General features: G+C 42.6%; 1 protein-coding gene across 13 annotated transcripts in view; it reads left to right on the forward strand.

Moving 5' to 3' along the window:
- LOC105480503 (dedicator of cytokinesis 3) overlaps positions 1-27115 on the forward strand; it is a 647888-nt gene that overhangs the window by 575827 nt on the left and 44946 nt on the right. For 12 of the 13 annotated variants that reach the window (XM_071091780.1, XM_071091778.1, XM_071091779.1 and 9 more), the window contains 6 exons: positions 2037-2185; positions 17843-17928; positions 20670-20696; positions 20827-20922; positions 25999-26059; positions 26576-26669. In XM_071091780.1, the coding sequence (XP_070947881.1) occupies positions 2037-2185; positions 17843-17928; positions 20670-20696; positions 20827-20922; positions 25999-26059; positions 26576-26669 (513 nt within the window). The remainder of the gene's footprint in view (positions 1-2036; positions 2186-17842; positions 17929-20669; positions 20697-20826; positions 20923-25998; positions 26060-26575; positions 26670-27115) is intronic. The other variant, XM_071091776.1, reaches the window with a different exon arrangement.

Genomic DNA, 27115 nt, shown 5'->3' on the forward strand with positions numbered 1-27115 from the left:
CAAGACTAATAACATCTCCCAGGCTTTATGAATGTTAATTCAGACCCAAGAGATCCTTACATATCTTTCACATAACACCTCAGATGGATGGTGTAGCACATGTGCATAAAGCCCTTGGCAAGGAGAGTTTGGCTGAGAAATAAGACCTCAGTAATATATGTGCAAAATCCCCTTTTTTAGGAACTAAAGTCAAAAGAAAGAAAAAGAAGAGGAGGGCTGTAGTAGTTTTTTTCCAATTTGAGAACCCATGCCTGTAAGATCCTCCATACTCTTCACTTCCCAGTCTGGATGTTGCAGGCTCAAAAGCTTAGATCGGAGATACCCAGTACATGAGCAGAGGTGGCCATTGATTTTAATAAAGATTGAAACATTTCTTGGATCTCTGGTATTCATGCATCCAGATCAGATACTTGACACCAATTGCATGGAGTAATATTTGAGAAGAGAACTGCAACCTCTGAGTGAGATCAGCTTTGGCTTTCCTTCTTTGCACAGCTTCTGCTTTGAAAGCTTTGAAAATAGCCACTGCTTTGAATCTAAATTTGTCAGATCAGTGTTTTTGGTAGAATTTCTGGGTTGCCCTGGTGACTGAGTGGGCCATCCTGTGATATTGTAGAGATCTGAGTGGCCTGTCAAGATGCTAGATAACTATTATTATTTCAAGTAAAGTTTGCTTTCAGCTGAGCTCATGGCTCTGAAGCTATAGGAATGATAGTCATAAAATCTCCAGTCCTCTGTTAACCATCCCCACCACAAACCTAGAGGCAGCAAGCAAGATGTGAGGTATTTCTGCCAGTGGGAGGGCCTTCTATTCATGAGTGGGGATGCATTTCCCCAAGCATGACTTTCCAGCACTCTGGTTCCCTGTATCCAGCACAGTTTGGAAATGGATTTTAACCCAAAGTTGACTCTGAAATTCCCAGGAATGCAAGAGACTGGCTACTGTGCCATGTACCAAAATTGGAATATGCTGAACTAGCTTCAGGGCTAAACATTTGCTTCTTAGACAGGTTTTCAAAATGGAAATTTTTTTAATGCCATATTTGCCTGATAAAGCCTTTACTGCCTCATTGCTTTTGGTGGAAATGACATTCTCTGGTCCCCAAGAAATGGTTTTACTTGGTTGTAGCATTTATTGCACAGACCCACAGTTTATCTCCTCCTTAGTCTCTGAAGGACTGAGAGCAGAGCTCTAAAAAATGGTTCACTCCATTTTACCATTGCAAGGAAGAGAAAAATCCTATCCCACCATCCACAGGACTGTCTCTGGCTTCTGGTAACATACCCTAGATGGCAGGCCAGTGAGAGGGAAACCCATATCACGCACTTACTATGGAAATGCTTCATTAAGGAAGTTGAGGGTTGAGCTGAGCCAAGTAGGTGTAATGGTACCATCAGAAATGCAATATGAACACAAAGGGAGTTCAGGATGGGTAAAGAGAGAATCTCTAAGCCAGCCTTTTAGGGTAGGGCTGTACAGGAGGCTCCTGCTAGCTCAGGAGGAGGACTTCTTTGGCATAGATGAACATAGGCGGTGTAAGGGTCCATGGACTTATTAGGCCTCTGGTGGCTAGACCAGGGACTGGATATCCTCATCACTTAAATGTCTCTGGGCTACAGCTAGAAACTCCAAGGGGAGTGCATTGTATTTAAGAAGAAATATATAGGCTTTTCCAATAAACACTGTGAATAGACCATCTGACACTCATAGGTTACTCAGAAACCTGTTCTGTCTAGAGTAGCAAACTCTGTTCCTTCATCTCAGAGAGATTTTCAGGTAGTTTGTGGGACCTGTCAGGAAGTTCTTTGGAAAAGCAGTTTTGTGACTGTTGCACATTTACTTTAACTGGGCTAGGCCGACTTTATCCATAAACTCTAAAAAGTTGAGGGGGAGTATCTCAAAAAACCATAGGGGAGAGCTTGCTTTGCTCTTGGAAGCTTCCAATATAGATTATAGCATGTGTTGTGGCCCCATTTGGGAATCTTCCATGAAAGGAGCAAAGCAGGCATAAACTAATTTGGGTTTTGTTTTTCAGGTGAACATAAGATCCACTTTATTCCGGGAATGATTGGTCCTTTTCTGGGTGTGACACTGGTCCCACAGCCAGAAGTACGGAATATCATGATTCCCATCTTTCATGACATGATGGACTGGGAACAGAGAAAAAATGGCAACTTCAAACAGGTAAGAAACCTGGCACAGTGTTCAGGGTATTCTCTGGAATGGATCCCTTCTGCTTAGGCAGGTGGCCTAGATGACCAAGCCATGATTCTAGTGGGAATGGGCTGTAGCTTGGCTAATTTGAATCCTGTTCAAGGGTTTTCCCTTACTTGCTAGCCATAATTGATTTGTGGATTTTCTTCATGAAGTTAGAGGCCAGAAAATAATGAGGCCAGCAAAGAATGAACATCACTATAACTTTCTGATCAAGGAGAGAATGATTGAGACTGTAGCCTCCCAGTTTCATTCAGGATAGGGCCCTGGGAGTGTGTGATGTCATTCCTTTACAGAGGATTTTCACTGTATAGTCCAGGCATTTCTAGGGCAGTAGCCCAGACCAGTTGAGTTCTCATGGCTCAGGGTAGCCCAGCATTTTACAGACTACTGCACAGAGAGGTTGGTCCAGGAGATACAGGCCCCTTGGTTTTCAACTGAGTGGCTTCAGGCTGTCCTCCTGTGTAGTTCTTTTGCCATCACTAAGGTGGAGGACATGGCCCCTGCCTTTGTATCTGTAGTTCTAGGGCATAGTACCAGGACCAATAGGGGCTATTGGTGAAGAAGCCAATTTTAGCTAATAAAATAAATAACTTGCTAACAACAAAAACTGTCCACTGTAAGCAGGCCTGCTTTGGGAGATAGAGATTTTCTCTCTTAGCAGATGATCTTCAAGCAGAAGCTCCCAGGACACCTCTAGGGGAATTTTCTGTATTGGCTTGGGAATTGTACCAGTTCCCCACTAAGCTCCTTCTGAGCCTGTGATTCTAGGATGAACCAGTGGTCTTAGAATAGGTGACTGTAACAGTGAGAAGTAGACCAGGGAAGCAGTAATTTTTAAATATTTATTTATTTTTAAATATACATAGAGTAAAATGTATTCTTTCTGATTTACATTGTATGTGTTTTGGCAAATGCATACTCGTGTAACCACCACTGCAATCAAGAGTTTTTGAATACTTAAAAATTCGATCTTGCTGTCTATTTGTAGTCAAACCCTTCCCCTATACTTAACAAATGCAGCCATAGGTCTGTTCTTCATCACTATAGTTGTGCCTTTTCTAGAATGTCATATAAATGGAATCAAACAAAGTGCACCTTTTTGAGACTGGCCCCTTTCACTTAGCATAATGCTTTGAGAAATTCATCCATGTTACTGCATGTATCAGTAGTTTTTCTATGCTGAGAAGTATTTAGTTCATTCATTCACCATATGAAAGACATTTAGACTTCTTAATAATCGCCGTTATAACTGGTGTGAGATGGCACATCAAAACTACAATGAGACACCATCTCACACCAGTTAGAATGGTGATCATTAAAAAGTCAGGAAACAACAGGTGCTGGAGAGGATGTGGAGAAATAGGAACACTTTTACACTGTTGGTGGGACTGTAAACTAGTTCAACCATTGTGGAAGACAGTGTGGCGATTCCTCAAGGATCTAGAACTAGAAATACCATTTGACCCAGCCATCCCATTCCTGAGTATATACCTAAAGGATTATAAATCATGCTGCTATAGAGACACATGCATACGTATGTTTATGGCGGCACTATTCACAATAGCAAAGACTTGGAACCAACCCAAATGTTCATCAATGATAGACTGGATTAAGAAAATGTGGCACATATACACCATGGAATACTATGCAGCCATAAAAAAGGATGAGTTCATGTCCTTTATGGAGACATGGATAAAGCTGGAAACCATCATTCTGAGCAAACTATCACAAGGACAAAAAACCAAACACCATATGTTCTCACTCACAGGTGGGAATTGAACAATGAGAACACTTGGACACAGGGTGGGGAACATCACACACCGGGGCCTGTCGTGGGGTGGGGGAAGGGGGAGGAGTAGCATTAGGACATACAGCTAATGTAAATGACAAGTTAATGGGTGCAGCACACCAACATGACACATGTATACATATGTAACAAACCTGCACGTTCTGCACATGTACCCTAGAACTTAAAGTATAATAATAAAAAAAAAGAAAGACATTTAGGTTGTTTCCTTTTTTGTCAATTATAAATAAAGCTACTAAAAACATTTCTTTACAGGTTTTTGTATGCATATAAGCTTTCATTTTTCTTGAGTGAATACTTAGGAATAGGATTGTTGGGCCTTGTGACAAGTGTATAATTAGCTTTCAAAGAGGTTCTCAAACTCTTTTCTAAAATAGCTATACCATTTTGAAGTCCCAGCAGCAGTATATAATCAATTGCTCCACATACTAACCAGTACTTACTATTATCTGTTCATTTATTTTAGCCATTCTAATAGGTGTATAGTTGTATATCATTGTGGTTTTCATTTCTATTTCCCTAGTGACTAATGATGTTGAGCACCTTTTCATGTGCTTATTTACCATCCTTATATTTCTTTGGTGAAATGAGTTCGAAGCTTTTGTTCATTTTCATTTGAGTTGTTGCTTTCCTTATTGTTGAATTTTAGGGTTCTTTATGTATTCTGTATGTAAGTCCTTTGTTGAGCATATGATTTACAGATATTTTCTGCAAATCTTTAGCTTATCTTTTCATTTACTAAACAATATCTTTCTTAGAACAAAAGTTTTTAATTTTTATGAAGTCCAATTTGTCAGTGTTTTTCTTTTATAGCTCATGCTTTTGGGGTCATACCCCAAGAACTTTTTCTTAACATAGGGCCACAAAAATTTTTCTCCTATATTTTCTTCTAGAAGTTTTATAATTTTACATTTTAAATTTAGATCTATGATCTATTTTGAGTTGATTTCTGTATAAGGTATGAAGGATGGAGCAGGTTCTTTTTTTTATTTTGCAACAAGATGTCCAATTATTCCAGCACCTTTTGTTGAAAAGAGTATCCTTTCTTCAGCTGTCTTTATGCTTTGGTGAAAAATCAATCGCCAAAAAAAAAAAACAAATGGATTTGGATAAGGAGAGGCTTAAAAAAAAGAAAAAGAAAAAATCAACTGACCATCAAAGGATGCAAAGTTTCAAAGTTAGGAGAAATAAGCTTTAGTGAGCTATTGCACCACATGGTGACTATAGTTAATAATAATATATTGCACACAAATTAGCCAGGCTTCGTGCCACGTGCCTATAGTCCCAGCTACTCAGGAGGCTGAGGCAGGAGAATCGCTTGTACCCGGGGAGGTGAAAGTTGCAGTGAGCCAAGATTGCACCACTGCACTCCAGCCTAGGTGATAGAGTGAGACTCCATCTCAAAATAATAATAATAATAATGTTTATTTAAAAATTGCTAAAAGAGTAGACTTTAAATGTTCTCATTGCAAAAAAAAAAAATTAGGTGAGGTGACAGATAGTTAATTAGCTTGATTTAACCATTTCACAATGTATACATATATCAAAACATCATATTGTACTCCATAAATACATATAATTATTGTCACTTAAAACTACTTTAAAAAATCAGTTATATTTGTGTGAATCTCTTTCTAGACTCTAGTCTTTCCATAGATCAATGTTTATTCTTTCATCAATACCACACTACCTTATTATAGTAGCTTTATAGTTAGTCTTAAAACTAGGTGATATGAATCTATCTTCCAGCTTTGTTCTTTTTTTTTTTCAAGTATTGTGTTAGCTGTCTAATTCTTTTTCCTTTTTTAAATAAATTTTAGAATCAGTATGTCAATATCTATAACATTCCTGCTGAGATTTTGACTGGGATTGCAGTGATTCTGTAAATCAAATTGGGGGCCGGGTGCATTGGCTCATGCCTGCAATCCCAGCACTTGGGGAGGCCAAGGCAGGCGGATCATTTGAAATCAGGAGTTCGAGAGCAGCCTGGCCAACACAGTGAAACCCCATCTCTACTAAAAACATAAAAATTAACCAGGCGTGGTGGCAGGTGTCTGTAATCCCAGCTACTTAGGAGACTGAGGCAGGAGAATTGCTTGAACCCGGGAGAGGGAGGTTGCAGTGAGCTGAGGTCGCACCACTGTACACCAATCTGGGCAACAGAGCAAGACTCTGTCTCAAAAAATATATATATATATATATTATATATAAAATAAATATATATATAAAATTATTTTTATATATATATAAAATTAATATATGTTATATATATATAATTATACATATATAAAAAAATTGGGAAGAATTGATGTCTTAATAGTCCATGAAAACAGTATGTCTTTCCATTTATTTAGGTGTTCTTTTATTTCTTTCATCAGTGTTTTATATAGAGATCTTACACATATATTATTAGATTTTTATGTATTTCCTGTTTTTTGGTGCTCTTCTAAATAATTCCATGCAACTGATTGATATTGATTCCTTGAGCAAATTTTAGACTCCCTTTATTGCCAAGTATGCAGCATTTCAAAAAATTGTTCTACATGAACTTGAAAACAATGGGTATTCTGTGGGTGAGGGAGTAAAATTTATGTTTATCTAGTAGCTCAAGCTCCTTAATTATATTGTTTGAACTTCTGTAGCCTTACTGCTTTGCTACTTGATCCATTAGTTTTAAGAAAGTTCAATTAAAATGTTCCACTTTGTTTATATAAATAAATAAATAATTGCAATTTTTAAATTTTGTTTTATTTTTGTTTCTAGGATATAGAAATTCAATTGATTTTTATATATTGACATTATATCCTGTACCCTTGCTAAATTTACTTATTAGTTCTGGAAGCTTTTTTGCAGATTCCTTGGGATTTTCTGTTTAGACAATCATGTCATCTGAGAAAAGAGAGTTTTATTTCTTCCCTTCTACTCTATAGATCTCTTATTTTTCTTGCCATATCACATCAGCTAGGACCTCCAGGATGATGTTAAATAAGAGCAATGAGAAACTTGCTCTGTTCTTAGAAGAAAGTATTCACCAGTGTTTTACCAGTGAATATGATACTATCCTTATGTGCTTCTCCTATTAAACAAATAAATAAATATGATACTAGTTCTAAGTTTTTTATAGATTCTTTTTATCATGGGTAAATAGTATTTAAGATTAGATCAGTTTGGGAGTGTGTAACTCTAATGCCTCCAGGTCTTTGGGAAATAATAACTTCAAACAAAACAGGAACTGTTACTTTTCTGTATTGTCACAACTTGTGCCTTCTAAATGTGCAAAATGCACACCACCTGATTTAAAAAAAAAAAAATTTTACCAAGAAGTGGATGACATTGCAGAGCTGCACTGTGGGTCATCCGAGTCAGCTGAAAATGGGGCTGGGTTGCATTCCACCATCACTAACACTGACCAGCCTAAAACTACTTTTTCTAATTATAGAACAATATTTATTTAATGTAGAAAAATTTTAAATCCAATAGTGGGCTGGGCATGGTGGCTTGCACCTGTAATCCCAGCACTTTGGGAGGACAAGGCAGGTAGATCACAAAGTCAAGAGATCAAGACCATCCTGGCCAACATGGTGAAACCCCGTCTCTACTAAAAATACAAAAATTAGCTGGGCGTGGTGGCGTGTGCCTGTAGTCCCAGCTACTCGGGAGGCTGAGGCAGTATAATCGCCTGAACCCGGGAGGTGAAGATTGCAGTGAGCTGAGATTGCACCACTGCACTTCATCTTGGTGACAGAACAAGACTCCATCTCAAAAAAATTAAAAAATGCAATAGCTATAATGCAGAATTTTAACACAATCCTACCATTGTTAGGAACTTGGAGAGGAGGCAGTTTATGTCATTTTTAGACTTTTTCTTCTCAATACGTAGGCTTTTTTTAACTTAAAAAATGAAATTGTTAGAGGGCTGGCCAGATGGCCGTATAGGAACAGCTCCGGTCTGCAGCTCCCAACGAGATCAACACAGAAGGCGGGTGATTCCTACATTTCCAGCTGAGGTACCCAGCTCATCTCATTGGGACTGGTTGAACAGTGGATGCAGCCCTCAGAGGGTGAGCCAAAGCAGAGTGGGGTGTCACCTCTCCCGGGAAGCACAAGGGGTCAGGGAATTCCCTTCCCTAGCCAAGGGAAGCCATGAGGGACTGTGAACGGTGCAGTCCGGCCTAGATACTGCACTTTCCCCATGGTCTTTGCAACCCGCACACCAGGAGATTCCCTCCAGTGCCTACACCATCAGGGCCCTGGGTTTCAAGCACAAAACTGGGCGGCCCTTTGGGCAGACACCGAGCTAGTTGCAGTTTGTTTTTGTTTTTGTTTTTTTTCATACCCCAGGGGTGCCTGGAACACCAGTGAGACAGAACTCTTCACTCCCCTGGAAAGGGGGCTGAAGCCAGGGAGCCAAGGGGTCTGCCTCAGTGCATTCCATCACCACGGAGCCCAGCAAGCTAAAATCCAGTGGCTTGAAATTCTCACTGCCAGCACAGCAGTCTGAGGCCAACCTGGTACACTCAAGCTTGGTTGGGAGAGGGGCTTCGGCCATTGCTGAGGCTTGAGTAGGTGGTTTTACCCTCACAGTGGAAACAAAGCCGCCAGGAAGTTTGAACTGGATGCAGCCCACCACAGCTCAGCAAGGCCGCTGCAACCAGAATGCCTCTCTAGATGCCTCTTCTCTGGGCAGGGCATCTCTGAAAAAAAGGCAGCAGCCCCAGTCAGGGGCTTATAGATAAAACCCCCATCTCCCTGGGACAGAGCACCTGGGGAAAGGGGCAGCTGTGGGCGGAGCTTCAACAGACTTAAACGTCTCTACCTGATGGCTCTGAAGAGAGCAGCAAATCTCCCAGCATAGCGTTCGAGCTCTGCTAAGGGTCAGACTGCCTCCTCAAGTGGGTCCCTGACCCTGACCCCCATGTCTCCTGACTGGGAGACACCTCCCATTAGGGGCCAACAGATACCTCATACAGGAGAGCTCTGGCTGGCATCTGGCAGGTGCCCCTCTGGGACAAAGCTTCCAGAGGAATGAACAGGCAGCAATCTGCTGTTCTGCAGCCTCTGCTGGTGATACCCAGGCAAACAGGGTCTGGAGTGGACGTCCAGCAAACTCCATCTGACCTGCAGCAGAGGGGCCTGGCAGAAGAAAAACTAACAGAAAGGAATAGCATCAACATCAACAAAAAGGACGTCCATTCAGAGACCCCATCAGAAGATCACGAATATCAAAGACCAACGGTAGATAAATCCATGAAGATGGGGAGAAAATACTGCAAAGACAATGAAAATTCTAAAAACCAGAACGCCTCTTCTCCTCCAAAGGATCACAACTCTTAGCCAGAAGGGGAACAAACCTGGATGGAGAATGAATTTGATGAATAGACAGAGGTAGGCTTCAGAAGGTGGGTAATAACAAACTCCTCCAAGCTAAAGGAGCATGTTCTAACCCAATGCAAGGAAGCTAAGAGCCTTGAATAAAGGTTAGACGAATTGCTAACTGGAATAACCAGTTTAGAGAAGAACATAAATGACCTGATGGAGCTGAAAAACACAGCACAAGAACTTTATGAAGCATGCACAAGTATCAATAGCCAAATTGATCAAGCAGAAGAAAGGATATCAGAGATTGAAGATCAACTTAATAAAATAAAGCAAGAAGACAAGATTAGAGAAAAAAAAATGAAAAGGAATGAACAAAGCCTCCAAGAAATATAGGACTTTGTGAAAAGACCAAATCTGTGTTTGATTGGTGTACCTGAAAGTGACGAGGAGAATGGAACCAAGTTGGAAAACACTCTTCAGGATATTATCCAGCAGAACTTCCCCAACCTAGCAAGACAGGCCAACATTCAAATTCAGGAAATCCAGAGAATGCCACAAATATACTCTTTGAGAAGAGCAACCCCAAAACACATAATCATCAGATTCACCAAGGTTGAAATGAAGGGAAAAGTGTTAAGGACAGCCAGAGAGAAAGCTCAGGTTACCCACAAAGGAAAGCCCATCAGACCAACAGCTGATCTCTCTGCAGAAACCCTACAAGACAGAAGAGAGTGGGGGCCAATATTCAACTTTTTTTTTTTTTGAGACTGAGTCTCACTTGGTCGCCCAGGCTAGAGTACAGTGGTGCGATCTTGGCTCACTACAAATTCCGCCTCCTGGGTTCATGCCATTCTCCTGCCTCTGCCTCCCGAGTAGCTGGGACTACAAGTGCCCGCCACTACACTCAGCTAATTTTTTTGTATTTTTAGTAGAGACGGTGTTTCACCATGTTAGCCAGGATGGTCTCAATCTCCTGACCTCATGATCTGCCCACCTCAGCCGCCCAAAGTGCTGGGATTACAGGCGTGAGCCACCACGCCCAGCCAACATTCTTAAAGAAAAGAATTTTCAAGAATTTCATATCCAGTCAAACTAAGCTTCATAAGCAAAGGAGAAATAAAATCCTTTACAGACAAGCACATGTGGAGAGATTTTGTCACCACCAGGCCTGCCTTACAAGAGTTCCTGAAGGAAGTACTAAACATGGAAAGGAATAACCTGGTACCAGCCACTGCAAAAACATACCAAATTGTAAAGACCGTCAACACTATGAAGAAACTAGCTAGCTAGTTTCTAGCTAATACCTAGCTAGCATCATAATAACAGGATCAAATTCACACATGACAATATTAACCCTAAATGTAAATAGACTAAATGCCCCAATTAAAAGACAACAGACTGGCAAATTGGATAAAGAGTCAAGACCCATCAGTGTGCTGTATTCAGGAGACCCATCTCCCATGCAGAGACACACATGGGCTCAAAATAAAGGCATGGAGGAAGATTTACCAAGCAAATGGAAAGCAAAAAAAAAAAGCAGGGATTGCAATCCTAATCTCTGATAAAACAGACTTTAAACCAACAGAGATCAAAAGAGACAAAGAACGGCATTACATAATGGTAAAGCGATCAATGCAATAAGAAGCACTAACTATCTTAAATATATATGCACCCAATACAGGAGCACCCAGATTCATAAAGCAAGTTCTTAGAAAACTACAAAGAAACTTAGACTCCCACACAATAATAGTGGGAGTCTTTAACACCCCACTGTCTATATTAGACAGATCAATGAGACAGAAAATTAACAAGGATATTCAGGACTTGAACTCAGCTCAGGACCAAGTGGACCTAATAGACATCTACAGAACTCTCCACCCCAAATCAACAGAATATACATTCTTCTCAACACCACATTGCACATATTCTAAAATTGACCACATAATTGAAAGTAAAACACGCCTTGGCAAATGCAAGAGAATGGAAATCATAACACTCTCTCAGACCACAGATTAAGAAACTCACTCAAAACTGCACAACTACATGGAAACTGAACAACCTGCTCCTGAATGACTACTAGGTTAATAACGAAATGAAGGCAGAAATAAAGATGTTCTTTGAAACCAATGAGAACAAAGACACAAGGTACCAGAATCTCTGGGACACATTTAAAGCTGTGTGTAGAGGGAAATTTATAGCACTAAATGCCCACAAGATAAAGCAGGAAAGATCTAAAATTGACACTCTAACATCACAATTAAAAGAACTAGAGAAGCAAGAGCAAACAAATTCAAAATCTAACAGAAGACAAGAAATAACTGAGATCAGAGCAGAACTGAAGGAGATAGAGACACACAAAAACTCTTCAAGAAATCGGTGAATCCAGGAGCTGGTTTATGAAAAGATCAACAAAATAGAATAATAAGAGCTATTTATGACAAACCCACAGCCAGTATCATAACTGAATGGGCAAAAACTGGAAGCATTCCCTTTGAAAACCAGCATAAGACAAGGATGCCCTCTCTCACCACTCCTATTCAGTATAGTATTGGAAGTTCTGGCCAGGGTGATCAAGCAAGATAAAGAAATGAAGGGTATTCAGATAGGAATAGAGGAAGTCAAATTGTTTCTGTTGGTGGATGACATGATTGTATATTTAGAAAACCCCATAGTCTCAGCCCAAAATCTCCTTAAGCTGATAAGCAACTTTAGCAGAGTCCCACAATACAAAATCAATGTGCAAAATTCACAAGCATTCCTATACACCAATAAGAGACAAACAGCCAAAACGTGAGTGAACTCCCATTCGCAATTGCTACAAAGAGAATAAAATACCTAGGAATACAAATTACAAGGGATGCAAAGGACCCCTTCAAGGAGACCTACAAACCACTGCTCAAGGAAATAAGAGAGGATACAAACAAATGGAAAAACATTCCATGCTCATGGATAGGAAGAGTCAATATCATGAAGTGGCCATACTGCCCAAACTAATTTATAGATTCTATGCTATCCCCATCAGGCTACCATTGACTTTCTTCACAAAATTAGAAAAAACTACTTTAAATTTCATGTGGAACCAAAAGAGTCTGCATAGCCAAGATAATCTTAGGCAAAAAGAAAAACTGGAGGCATCATGCTACCTGACTTCAAACTATACTACAATGCTACAGCAACCAAAACAGCATGGTACTGGTACCAAAACAGATATACAGACCAATGGAACAGAACAGAGGCCTCAGAAATAACAACATGCATCTACAACCATCTGATCTTTGACAAACCTGACAAAAAGAAGCAATGGGGAAAGGATTCCCTATTTAATAAATGGTGTTGGGAAAACTGGCTAGCCATATGCAGAAAGCTGAAACTGGACCCTTTCCTTACACCTTATACAAATATTAACTCAAGATGAATTAAAGACTTTAAATGTAAGACCTAAAACCTTTAAAACCCTAGAAGAAAACCTAGGCAGTACCATTCAGGACATAGGCATGGGCAAAGACTTCATGACTAAAACACCAAAAGCAATGGCAACAAAAGCCAGAATTGACAAATGGGATCTAATTAAACTAAAGAGCTTCTGCACAGCAAAAGAAAGTATCATCAGAGTGAACAGCCAGCCTACAGAAAGGGAGAAAATTTTTGCAATCTATCCATCTGACAAGGGCTAACATCCAAAATCTACAAAGAACTTAAACAAGTTTACAAGAAAAAAAAAACCCATTAAAAAGTGGGTGAAGAAGATGAACAGACACTTCTCAAAAGAAGATATTTATGCGACCAACAAACATATGTAAAAAAGCTTATCATCACTGGTCATTAGAGAAATGCAAATCAAAACCACAATGAGATACCATCTCACACCAGTTAGAATGGCAGTCATTAAAAAGTCAGGAAACAACAGGTGCTAAGAGAGGATGTGGAGAAATAGGAACGCTTTTACACTGTTGGTGGGAGTGTAAATTAGTTCAACCATTGTGGAAGATAGTATGGCAGTTCCTCAAGGATCTAGAACCAGAAATACCGTTTGACCCAGTAATCACATTACTGGCTATATACCCAAAGGATTCTAAATCATTCTACTGTACACATGCACACATATGTTTATTGTGGCACTATTCACAATAGCAAAGACTTGGAACCAACCCAAATGCCCATCAATGATAGGCTGGATAAAGAAAATCTGGCACATATACACAATGGAATACTATGCAGCCATAAAAAATGATGAGTTCATGTCCTTTGCAGGGAGATGTATGAAGCCAGAAACCATCATTCTCAGCAAACTAATAAAAGAACGGAAAACCAAACACCGCATGTTCTCACTCATAAGTGGGAGCTGAACAATGAGAATACATGGACACGGGGAGGGGAACATCACATACCAGGGCCTGTCAGGGGCTGGGGGGCTGGGGGAGGGATAGCATTAGAAGAAATACCTAATGTAGATGACAGGTTGATGGGTGCAGCAAACCACCATGGCATGTGTATACCTATGTAACAAAACTGCCCGTTCTGCCCATGTACCCCAGAACCTAAAGTATTAAAAAAAAATGACCAAAAAAATGAAAGTGTTGTATATATTGGTTTGTAATCTCCCTTTTTTGGTAGCAACTAGTCATGACTACCTCTTCATGTGAATTAATGCTCCCCTATACTACCCCATCAGTTTAGAGGCTATATGGTATTCCATTGTATGGCTGAATCATAAGGTATTTTGTTAAGCTCCTAATTTAATTTTTTTAATTAATTTATTTATTTATTTTGAGACTGAGTCTTGCTCTGTTGCTCAGGCTGGAGTGCAGCGGCATGATCTCAGCTCACTGCAACCTCTGCCTCCCGGGTTCACGTGATTCTCCTGCCTCAGCCTCCTGAGTAGCTGGGATTATAGGTGCATGCCACCACTCTCGGCTAATTTTTATAGTTTTAGTAGAAACTGGGTTTCACCATGTTGACCAGGCTGGTCTCAAGCTCCTGACCTCATGATCTGCCCACCTGGGCCTCCCAAAGTGCTGGGATTGCAGACTTTTTTTTTTTTTTGAGATGGAGTTTCCCTCTTGTTGCACAGGCTGGAGTGCAATGGCATGATCTTGGCTCACTGCAACCTCCTCTTCCCAGGTTCAAGCGATTCTCCTGCCTCAGCCTCCCAAGTAGCTGGGATTACAGGTGTGCGCCATTATGCCCAGCTAATTTTTTTTGTATTTTTAGCAGAGATGGGGTTTCACCGTGTTGGTCAGGCTGGTCTCAAACTCCTGACCTCATGTGATCCACCCACCTCCATCTCCCAAAGCGCTGGGATTACAGTCATGACCCACCTCTCTCAGCCCCTAATTTTAGCAATTTAGGTTCATTCCAAATTTTTGTTGTTAATATTGCCAAAAACATTTATTCTTATTTTCTTAGGTAAATTTCTCAACCTATAATCACTAGATCAAAGAGTCAAAAACCTTTCTTAAGTTTTTATAGCACAATTCTTTGAAATCCAGACTACCTTTTCTGTGTATGTTCCATCTAAGCAATTACCATGCTGAGCTGTGTCAGCTGTCCTACCTGCCACCTCTGCCAGATGATGGGCTTTTAGGGACCAGGATTATTTCTTGTGCATTTTTATATCTCAGAACCCACCATGGTGCCTGGGACATGGTAGGCTCATAGAGATGAAAATCAAAACTAGCATTTATTAAGTACTTCCCAAGATCCAGGGCACAGTGACACCAAAGAGGAATGTTACCACCATTCCTATTTCACAAACGTAGAAAATTGGGCTTAGAGAGGTAAATGTTAGAACTGTGCATATCATTATGTCACAGGACAAATATTTGTTGAATGAAGATGTCACTTCAGGAATATTGTTTCTATGGAATAAAAGTAACTACAAACTTGATGGTCAGTGTCACTAATTATGACCTAATATGTTTGAAGAACTTATTGTTTGACTTAGAGATGTTGATTTTGCATGTGTTGATATTCAGTGTCCCATGTTTCAGATTTCTAGATTTCTCCTAATAACTTGCTCCTTTATGAGCTCTGTAGGGGTGATTAAGTCATGTCTCCCATATCCTTCCATCACCAGCTTTTTTTTTTTTTTTTTTTTTTTTTTTTGAGATGGAATCTCACTCTGTTGCCCAGACTGGAATACAGTGGCATGATATTGGCTCACTGCAACCTCCACCTCCTGGGTTCAAGTGATTCACCTGCCTCAGCCTCCCGAGTAGCTGGGACTATAGGCAAGGTGCCACCACACCTGGCTAATTTTTTTATATTTTTAGTAGAGATGGAGTTTCACCATGCTGGTAAGGCTGGTCTCAAACTCCTGACCTCAGTTGATCTGCCCACCTCAGCCTTCCAAAGTGCTGGGTTATAGGCGTGAGCCACCACACCCAGCCCCATCACCAGCTTCTTTGCCTAATACAAAGTTCAAAACACTTGAATAGGTTTCAGAAGCACGTGGAAGACTCATTAAAGCACAGCTTGTGCACTCCCACCCTGAGTTTCTGATCCGACAAACTAGATGAGGCCTGAGAATTTTAATTTCTAACAAGATCTCAGGTGAAACTGCTGCTGCTGGCCCAGAGACCCATTTTGAGAACCATTTAGATTCCAGTGGACTGTTGTACCCTGTTTACACTGTTGTACACTCTGCTGCTCCAGGTCCCCTCCCCACCTTTTTGCTGTGTTCTGAAGGCACAATCTACCTATACCACCATGTGTGAAGAGAGATCCCTTGTTATAATCAGGCCCTTCTCTTGGGGGCCTTTTAGCCAGCAGGTTGACCCAGTGAGCAAGAAAAGCTCTGAACTGGGACTAATCCACTTTGGCTTCTAGATGCAGCTCTACCTGACGTAACATAACCCCAGGCAAGTCCCTGCTTATGCCTTTTCTCCACACAGAGAGAGTGAGAGGGCTTCAATCCCTAAGGACTCCGGGTCTCAGACTTTCTGCTTCTTCTCAAATGTGTATTCAAGCAACTCACTCATCCCTGCCCTGGCCATGTAGCAGACCACTATTTAAAAAAAAGGCCTCATTTTCCGGTCATCGGACTTCAGAGGCCCTAATTGCCTTCATTGAATTTACTAATTCAGTTACTCTTTTATTATTTCTTAGCCTTAGGATTCTTTGTTCTCTGTAGAGTGACAAAGGCTTCTGTTTATAGCACATTATTTCATGCAGCCATGCTGTGACTTTTTTGTTTATATTAAATACTAAATAAATAATGTCACAGTACTATAGTTTAAAGGTTAATAAAGGGGTCGAGCGCGGTGGCTTGACTGCAGTTTGGGAGCCTGAGGCAGGTGGATCATCTGAGGTCAGGAATTCAATACCAGCCTGGGCAACATGGTGAAACCCCATCTCTACTAAAAATACAAAAATTAGCCAGCATGGTGACGCATGCTCGTAATTCCAGCTACTCAGGAGGCTGAGGCAGGAGAATCGCTTGAACCTGGGAGGTGGAGGTTGCAGTGAGCTGAGATCACACCTGTGCACTCCAGCCTGGGTGACATAGTGAGACTCCATCTCAAAATAAATAAATAAAGGTTAATAAAAGGTTAAAACAATTTTATATCATATCACTTACAACGAGTTTCTCACCTCAGAGTAAATCCAGTGAGACCTATTAGAAAAGTGGCTGAGATTAGGATAAATAGCCAATGCATCTGAGGCTTAATACCTAGGTGATGGGTTGATAGGTGCAGCAAACCACTGTGGCACATGTTTACCCACATAACAAACCTGGCACAGGTATCAATCAACAATCAAACAGTCAAGCACAGGTATCCCCTGAACTTAAAATTAAATTAAATTAAAAAAAAGAAAAGTGAGTACTGCTGAATGCCCTTGCAAATCCACAGGGTAGGAACAAATATAGTCTTGCTTCTTATGATTTAGGTATCCAATAACAAATGCAGGGGCCCAGTGATGGTCCAGTGATAGGAACAGCAGCCTCAAGGGCTCTAGGTTCTGTGGGTACAAACAGTGGAGCCTGTTACCCTGAAGGAAAATCTCAGGAGGAAATACTCAAATCTCATTCAGCTCCATTTAATGCCAGCCATTAGAGTGAGGACAAGCTCCCCAGAAAGCATCTTTTTTGACTGGCTGACTAGAGGGTAAAGTTCTAACCAAATGTATTTTATGCCTACAAATTATTTTGAATTAATGTTTTTAAAGGGGGGAAAAATCTGAAAAAGCCCTCTTTTGAATCCAAAATACTATTCTCGGTAGGGAATCCTTGCCTTTGCCCTTAGATGGGAAAGAGTACCTGAGACTTTTAAGTCCTACCTCCTTTTCAGACCACTAGGGTGGGAGGCCTTCTTGATTTGGGGAGGCAGAGTGATTTCTTGGTGCTATAGGTAAGATACTATCTTCCCTGGGATTTCTGTGGAACAAGGACAGAATCAGGAAGTAGTTTACCGCCATCCTCACCCACCACAGGAACTGGATTTCCCATTCTTCTTCTGAGGTCATCTCAGGTTTATGAAGTTTCTGCTTCCTTCTAGGTGGAGGCCGAGTTGATTGACAAGCTGGACAGCATGGTATCAGAAGGGAAAGGTGACGAGAGCTACAGGGAGCTCTTCAGCCTACTGTAAGCTGCTCCAGCCCCAGGCACATCACAATGGGGGATGGGATGAAGTGGGCCAATGAAAAGTAGAGTTTGCAACTGCACTGGCAGGCTTTAGAGTTTGGTTATCAAGAGAGACCTGGGTTGTTCCTGATGGTAGCAATGCTCAACTTCTGTCACCAAGAAACCAGGCTCTTTCAGGGATTCCCATAGTTGACTGAAAAGATAGAAAACAGGTAACCTCTGAGCTCCTAGATTTGCTGAAAGGAAAAGGATCATTGTTTGTCTTCATAACATGCACTGCATCTGGATGGGGGGCAGACAGTTCATGGAGACTCAGTTCTGGGCTCAATGCTGGCATTTCAAGGTGGGGGATAAATCCTCCTTTGAGAGACAGGTTCCTGATTACCCTGCTTGGTAAGTTAGTACAGTCAGCTTGAAAAACATTGCAGTGAGCTCTTGAACAAGCTGCAACACTCTTTCCAGGCCAGTTTTCATGTTTGTGGAATGAGATGGTTGTACTGAATGATGTCAGGGTTCTTCTGGGTCCTCCATTCCATGGTTTCTGGCTTAAGTTGATGGAGGCAAAGAGACCTGAAGAGAGACCCAGGGGAACTATGGCCCTCCCAAGTAGATAGTGATGTTGCTATCTTATCTTCCTAAAAAATGAAATCTTAAGATATTTACAGCTCTAGAATACCCTCCCTGTTGTACTTATGTCCAACTTTGAGATGTTCTTTGTTTTAGTTCCATTTTGAAAACAAACCTCTAGCGTATTTTTTCAGGAATACTATCCATTTGCTTAGAACTTTCCAGTGTGCAATATGTGTTGGCATTTCTTACCTTATTTGATCCTCACAACATACCTGCAAGGTGTGCAGAGTAGAAATTATCTTCCCTCCCACTTGAGAAATAAAGAACTGGGCTCAGGGAAGTGCCAGCATGCCCTCAGTTGTGTCATCAGTAACAGACAGCTCTGGAAGGAGGGCCCAGATCTTCTAATTTCCAGATGGAGGAGTCTTTCCGCTATACCATGCCCACTTTGTTTCTTGAGGAGTCATGAGGTAAAATGTAAATTTATTTTAAATTTAAATAATTATAATTTGTGAAAATGAATCCATCCTTTAGTATTTCTTTTTTAGCCGAAGATTTGTCTAATTGTGGAAACAAGGCAGTGTTCCTTGGCCGCTAACAAATGACTGCTACAAAGGAAAAAGTACAAAAATAATCTGCAATTACTAGTTACCTGACCAAATCATGTTTATAAGCTCTTTTAAAACAGTCTAAGAACTGAGAACCACTCATAACATGGAGCAGCATTTTCAAATTTGTGTTTTTGGAAGCTAAAAAAAAAAATGTAAATCATGGGTGAATTAGTTTAGAAAAGATTCAACTAAGCAAAATTGAACAAGCCTCTTTATTAGGACTTCTCAAAGACTTTGTTGTGCAAAAGGATATGAGCTGGGTGCAGTGGTACTTACCTGTAATCCCAGCTACTTGGGAGGCTAAGGTGGCAGGATTGCTTGAGCCCGGGAGTTCGAGATTATCCTGAGCAACACAGCAAGACCCCATCTCAAAAAAAAAAAAAAAAAAGGATATGAAAAATCTCCAACAGGAGGGTATAGCGATCAGCATTTCCCAATTTCCCATGCTTGTGTGCTCACAGAACATTTCCACCTGTCCTCTAGGACAGAGACCTCTGCAGAACACAGTTGAAAAATGCTGGTACATTTCTCAATGGATAAAGCCGCAGAAGTCAGATTCAGTGTTCTTAACCTTCTCTAACAACAGGAGTTACCTGGAGAACCCTCACTTTCCCAGAAGCCTGGCCTAGGCAGTATGCTCTGTGCAAGGAGACAGTCATCATTGTAGCAGCAGCATTAACAGCAGTCAGGGTGTGGGTTTGAGTACCCAGTGCTAGACCCCTAGCTGGGTGTGCCACCCCAGGTGACTCTCATGACCTTAGAGAGCAAGGAATAGTGTGGAAAGGAATCAGGAATAAAATTGTATGGAGTGAAGGATGGCTCATCACTGGAGCAAGCCGAAAGAGTTCAAGTCATTGTCCCTTAGGAAAGACCTGTGGGATGGCAGAGGATCTCAGAAGCCAGGCTTTTGGAGAAGCCAGGGGCTGCCCTGAGGTACCAGGAGCATGAGGTTGTCAAGTAAGAAAAGAACCTGGGCATTTAGCTCCTGGCTCTGGCACATTTTGCTTGGGAGCATTACCTGCAACAGTAGGATGGCCAAGTATAGCTCCTGGACTTGCTCACTTTCCCTTATTTTGGGGCCCCAAGACTAATGAGAATCTTTCCCTTAGTTTCCATGAAGATGATGGGTTTAGGCTGGGTATGGTGGCTCATGCCCATAATCCAAACACTTTGGGAGGCTGAGGCAGGAGAATCACTTGAGGCTAGGAGTTCAAGACCAGACTGGGCAACATAGCAAGACCCCATCTTAAAAAAGAAAAATTAAAATTTTGAAAAAAAGAGCTTGGTTTGTATGTTTGCTGAGGATGACTCTGGGCAGTGATAAAGACAGTCAGCCATTGGCAAAGCCAGGCTTATCCCTCAGTGGGCTCTTGTTCAACTACTCCTTCAGAACAGAAGGTAGTTACAGTGTATGCCTAAGGTGACTGGAGCCGAGCCCCTCCTTCCCCTCCTCCTCAGTGGCATCCTTAGGAACTTGTACATGGAAATAGAAGACGTGTTTTCATTTGTTGCTGCCAGTTCAGTAACCTCCTTGTCTTTGCTTTCTGCTGCATGGAGTAGAACCCAGCTGTTTGGGCCCTACCCCAGGTAAGACTGCAGTGTGGTAAGTCTGCTGTCTTCAGATCCATCACAGCCTCCATGGGCTCTTGGACTTCACTCTTGTGCCCAGGGGAAGGCTCATGAATTGTGTTTGCTTTCTCCACCCCTCCACCAATAGCCTGTTGGAGAAGGTTGAACAAGAAACATGGCGTGAGACCGGCATTTCCTTTGTGACCTCAGTCACCCGCCTCATGGAACGTCTTCTTGACTACAGGTATCTTCTCAGCCACCCGCTCACCTCTTCTTTTGTCAGGATACTCTCTCTAGCAAGGGAATCCCCCGACCTGAAAACTGAGACCATGTGCCCTTCATGGGGAGCACTGTTGTGATATTGGGTGCCATCACCAGTCAGTAGGAATCTGCTGATGACCAAGAAGAGACAGAGACAGAGACTTTTCCCAGGGGTAGGCTAGGGCCTCCTGGGATTCCCCGCTAAAATGTGGGCACATGTACCCAGGAGGGATCTTGGGGATATGTAGTCATCTGGCCTTCCATCCAGAAGGGTTAAGGCTCAGAGGAATGGGCACAGCAAGAGAGAAGAGTAAAGCTATCTCCAGAGCAGGGCAGGGAACAGCTATAGGTCCTTAGTGCAGACTTTCCTCCGAACCATATGGCAGATGAGCAGAGAAGTATCACCTAGAGGACATGAAGTTGGCTTTTCCAGGGACTAGGGACCCCACTTTTCAATGCCTATATTCTTTGTCTAAAGTCTATTTATTTCTGTCCCCTGGTCATGGCCAGAATAGATTAGAGGAAACAGCCTGTGAGCTCAGAGATCTTCATATTATGTTCAGTCTGGGAGTTCATGTGAAATAAGAATTTTTTTTTTTGAAGACAGTCTTGCTTTGTCACCCGGACTGGAGGGCAATCATGGCTCACTGCAGCCTCAAGCTGTCCTCCCACCTCAGTCTCCGGAGTAGCTGAGGCTACAAGCCCATGCCACCATGCCCGGCTAGTTTTTTGTTTTTTGGTTTTTTTTTTGTTTTTGTAGCGACAAGGTCCCACTGTGTTGCCCAGGCTGGTCTCAAATTCCTGGGCTCAAGTGATCCTCCCACCTCGACCTCCCAAAGTGCTGAGATTACAGGCCTGAGCTGCTGCGCCCAGCCAGAATTAGAATTTCTTAATGGAAGTCTGCCTTCTCAGTTGTATCATGGCTTTTGAATTAGTCCAAACATGACAATGAAACCTCAACTGCAGCCTTAATCATTCTCTCAGCAGGGTTCAGGTGATGGCTAAAGGTACCTTTTGGGAGCCTGGAGGAAGGTGAGGAGAAATGATAAATGAAACCCAGCTCCAAGCAATAGTTGCCTTCTCTGTGCTATAAGCTGTGCAAATGCCAAATGAGGAGAGCATTTTGAGCTCATGGATCAGGAAATAGGAGAGTTAAGCCTGGCTCCAGTTGCTGCTGAAGTAGAAGGTGCTGCTGTGCAAAAGACTCAGGTGTCCAATGCACTGGCCTGGATATGGAAATGGAATTCCTGAGAAATATGCTCTCGTCTTAAGCATCCCCCCGTTCTGTAGCACAGCTATGCTTGTGTGAACTTCAGGCCGTTTTTCCTGGGCCTTTCAAGTTCAAAGCTGGCCTTGGGGCCCCTTTTACAGCAAGAGACTTCTTTGTTCACACCAGGTCCGTAGCTTCTCCTGCAGCTACAATTAGAAAGGGAAGAGAGGTGAACAAAGCGCTGCACCTCCCCCTTACCAAAACATTTTCTAAAGTTTGGTTTTATTCACCGTGTCCTAACGAAGGAGCAGAAAATAATTTCTTAGGCTCCAAGGCCTTGTTCTAGCTGCCTGTTTGATTTCTTTAGCTACCTTCTACAAGCTGCTCAAACTCATGCCCAAAACCAACTTCATTCTCTATTTCTTGTCTCGGTGGTGGTATCTACAAAAAGTCCAAAATCCTTAATATGGCATCACTGGCCTTTGCTCACTTCTCCAGACCAATCTTCTGCTAGTCCCCAGTACTCATGCCCTACACCCCAGCCTCCCAGTGTTGCTCCTTGCTAACGTGAAAGGAAACAGCATAATGTTGATGATGGCCCCTGTCTATTGAAAATCCACCACTTGAGTGCTCTACATACATTTTCTCTAATCCTATAAGCATCCTCATTCTTTTTATCCATGAGGAGAAACTAAGAGGTACCACTGCTAGGATCTGAATCCAGATCTAGCTGACTCAAGAACCATGCCCTGTCTCTTTCTCCATGTTGTCACCACTTAACCACTTGTATTTTCCCTTCAGGTTTCTCTATATGCTGTGTTCTCTCCCAAGAGTGGTCTTCCAACTCACCCCTATTAAGAAAGCTTTCCCAAGCCAGGAGCTTACCTGTCTGTGCACACATTGAATTATGATCATTTATCATCTTTCTGTCTTACCTTACAAAAGAGGACCAGCTCCTTGAGGATAGGAACCTTGTCCTTATCTCCCTGTTCCCCTGTATGGGGGCTGGCTCCTGGCAGGTACAGAGTAAATAATGAGTGATAAACTTGTTGGAAAGACCATGCAGAAACCAAGCAACTCTTTTCCTCTACCTCAATGCAGTTAGTTCAAGAACTTACTAAGAAAAGAGTTATTGGCCAGGCACAATGGCACATGCCTGTAATCCCAACACTGTGGGAGACCAAGGCAGGCAAATTGCTTGAGCTCAGGAGTTCGAGACCAACCTGGGCAATATGGTGAAACCCCATCTCTATGAAAAATTGGAAAAGTAGCCAGGTGTGGTGGCATGCACCTGTGGTCCCAGCTATTTTGGAGACTGAGGTGGGCAAATCACTTTATCTGGGGAGGTCGAGGATGCAGTGAGCCAAGATTGCGCCACTGAACTCCAGCCTGGGTGACAAAATGAGACCCTGTCTCAAAAAAAAAAAAAGTAAAAGAAAATAGTTGTTGATATGACTCAAGGAAAGGACATCAAACAAAAAGGAAAAAAATAATTGTTCAGAGTTTTAAAATATATACATTGATTAAACATAATCAACAGATTGTACTCTAGAATTACCTGAACTTGTTATGTAAGATTCAATGTTAGACTAGCAAAACTTTAGATACTCAAAGGAGTACCTCGTCAGCTTTTATATCAATGTCTTTAACTTTTGTGTGAATTTCAGACACTCTGTGTCAAACATGAAGATTCTCACTGGTAGTAACTATATTTCCCAGGATAGGAAGCAGGGCCCTAGAAGGGTTTTCTTTGTGCCTGGAACAGACAGGGACAGAGCTAGAGTTGCCAAGCCCTTGTGGCTCAAAGTGGAACCTGTACCTGGAACGGGCAACTGAAGGTTATGAAGCCTGCCTTTCCCAGGCCCCTCGGGTTGCAATGAGGGCTGCCTGGTCACTGATGTAGTCCCCAGCCAGCCCACTACCCAGGTGAGCCAGATGCTTCAGAAGCCTCTTTCAGGAGTCTTCCCTGCTCACCCTTCAGAGAAAGAGCAAGAGGGAAAGCAACAGCTGCACCTAAGTCAAACTTTAAAAGGCATCCACCATGAAGTAGCCACACAGAAGTGATGCAAAGCTACACAAAAAAGAGTCTGCTGTCAGCAGTGCAGAGGAGAAGCAGTCATAGAGCACAGAAGTGTATAGGATGCCCCTGGTATCACAGTGTTGAGGCCAGTTCCTTTCTGTTTAAGGGACTTAGCTATGAAGTTCTAGTTATGGCCAAACAGAAGTTAATGCTTGGTAAGTGTTTCAGATGCTTTATAGAAAATACAAATCACTAAATGGAAATGGAATTCCTGGGAAATGTGCTCTTGTCTTAAGCATCCCCCCATTCTGTAGCACAGCTACATGCCTGCCTATAGCTACACTAAATGCTGAAGTGGCTAGGTAAGATCTCACTGCCCTTCATGGGGCCAACTTACTGGGGAGACAGATGCCTTCTACCATTGTGTGGGTTGCTTGGAACAACTTGGCCATCTGACCTCAGGCTCACTTCTCTTGAAAAGTCAAGCAGTTTCCTGGCCCTGCTAGCACTAAAGGGACAGGTTCTGCAGAAGGATGTTCAGGACCCTCATGTCTGGCTACATAGGAACCAAATGTCTTATGTGGTGATAGGTCAACCCCCCGCTCAAGAAAGGAGGGCCTTGGTTCCAAACATCACAAACCTGTCAACTCTGACCGGAGACTTCCACAGGAAGGACATTTGGCTTTGCAAAATATCATGAGAGGAGTATGGATTTTCAACATCTTTTTCTTTCAGAGGAGTCATCCCGGGGTTCTTCCTCTGCATGATGGGAAGGTGGGGAGAACTGGGTTTGTCAAATGGCCATCCAGAGGCTCAGTGACTTGGCCTAGGGCCCCTGATTCCCAGCTGTACTGCTCTTCACTGGGCCCTGTGCCTGTCAGTGGAGCAAAGCCAAAGACACTCTCCAACCTGACCCTAGAAATCTGTATAAACCCCTTTCTGCAGCTTTTCCCCAGAGCTGCTAATATACAGCTGCACAAGAAACTAGATCTTCTCTAGAGCAGTGTGGGCTGCTATGGAAGGAGACACATCAGGCAGATGGCTCTCTGGCTGGCTGTGTGCATAGGAGACTTCTTGCTGGATTCACCAGTCTGGTTCTCATTCTCCTTCATCTCCTTATGCCAGGCTTCTGCTCCTTTCCAGAGGAGCTTGGCTTTGACCAACCCTCTCCCTATCTTGGAAAGGATCCATTCTCAGTGTTCCTATTTTCCTGTCTCTCACAGGCCATCCCTGATACCTCCTTTACCCAGACCCTGCTAGGTATGAATGCAGCTCAGTCCTGGCTGATGCCTTAAGCACGAGACCTGCTGCTTCTGGTGATAGATGGCTCCAAAGACTAGTACACAGGAAGGAAACCGTAGGGAGAAATGTCAACTATGTGGTGAACATGTACAGAGCCCTGAAGCTAGGGCCATGAAGTGGAGGATCTTGGCTTCTATTCAGCACTCCTACAAAATGAAACCTGTCCTTTAAGGAGAATTCTGTGCCTCCCTTTATGGGAAGTTGAGGATTTGGCTTTTCACCTAATTAATATGCCCTTTTGTGCCAAGGACCTTGTAGGTGCCACTTAATACCCTGATGTAGCTCTGGGCTCTGTCTGTGCTCTGCCACCAGAATAAGGGGCTCAGTTGAAGAGATATTTGAGCCCCGAGAGTGGGTCCAAAGCTGAAGGAGCTCACAGTAGACTCCTCATCTATGGAAACAGTTCCTGTTGGAGGCCATCTCAATCTGGGATTTGGTCATACTAATGCCCCAGTAATAGTACAGTTCTATGTGTTGTCTCAAGGCCCCACTTCGTATCTGGTGCTCATCTGTGCTGTCTCTTCCAGGGACTGCATGAAAGGAGAGGAAACAGAGAATAAGAAGATTGGCTGTACTGTTAACCTGATGGTGAGAGAACATGGGCCCTGACCTCTCTGCCTACTGAAATGGTTTCTGTCCTGCGCTGTGATTGGCTTGGCCCTTCTACAATACATGGCTATAGGCCTGAGGGTTTTAATCAGGACATCAGCCCAGTTACTGGTATCTTAGAGGCCTGCACTTCCCCAGACACATTCCTACTTGGGGAAGGAATGAAACGAGCTTCTCTTTGTACCGAACTCTAGCCTGGCCTCTTGGCAGGGACCCACTAACTCTGACATGCCCCAATTCACAGTCAACCCTGACTCCTGATCTGCCCTGATGCTTTTCCTCTTTCACACTACCCAGGGCTCCCATAGACCTGCCAGTGGTTCCACCCACAGCAGGTGTTCCTTCTGGCTGGTGCTTTCTCCTTCTGGTGCTGTCTGCCTCCAGGAGCCTGCCCTCCCTCTCCTGCCCAGCACACCCACGGCTTTGGCCAGCTGCCCAGAGCTTGGCTATGGCCTCCACAGGTAGTTAACAGGTGTTTCCTTCTCTTTATTATAGAATTTTTACAAATCTGAGATTAACAAGGAAGAAATGTATATCCGCTACATCCATAAGCTTTGTGACATGCACTTGCAGGCCGAAAACTACACAGGTAAGTGGGGAAAAGAGAGAGCCATGCCTGACCATGAGGACAAACTGAAGGGATTTGTACAATAGGCAGAGAAAGGCTTCAGGGTGGTGCCTGCCAGATCTCAGCAGAATGTTGGGGCTTGTGCTATCCCCTCACCTCACTCATTTCCCTCAACTCCTTTGTGGCACATGGTAGAGAGAAAGCAGGCAGAACTTCCACTTGTGCCTTTGTGCCATGTCCTCCACTACTTGAGGCTGTTTCACTCTCCTTCCCTCCTGTCCACCCCTCTGAAGTCTCAACGGTGACCTCCAAATTCTGGTGCACCAGGTTCAGAGCATCCTGAGCTAACTGTCACTCCTTATGAACAGAGAGCCTTTTTTAGGACTTTCAGAGCTGGAGCTAAGGTTATAACAAAGGAATATCCCCCTAACCCTGGAACTTCCAGAACTCACTAGCAGACCTTCCTT

Source organism: Macaca nemestrina, chromosome 2 (assembly GCF_043159975.1).
Source record: "Macaca nemestrina isolate mMacNem1 chromosome 2, mMacNem.hap1, whole genome shotgun sequence".
In the NCBI taxonomy this organism is placed as follows: domain Eukaryota; kingdom Metazoa; phylum Chordata; class Mammalia; order Primates; family Cercopithecidae; genus Macaca; species Macaca nemestrina.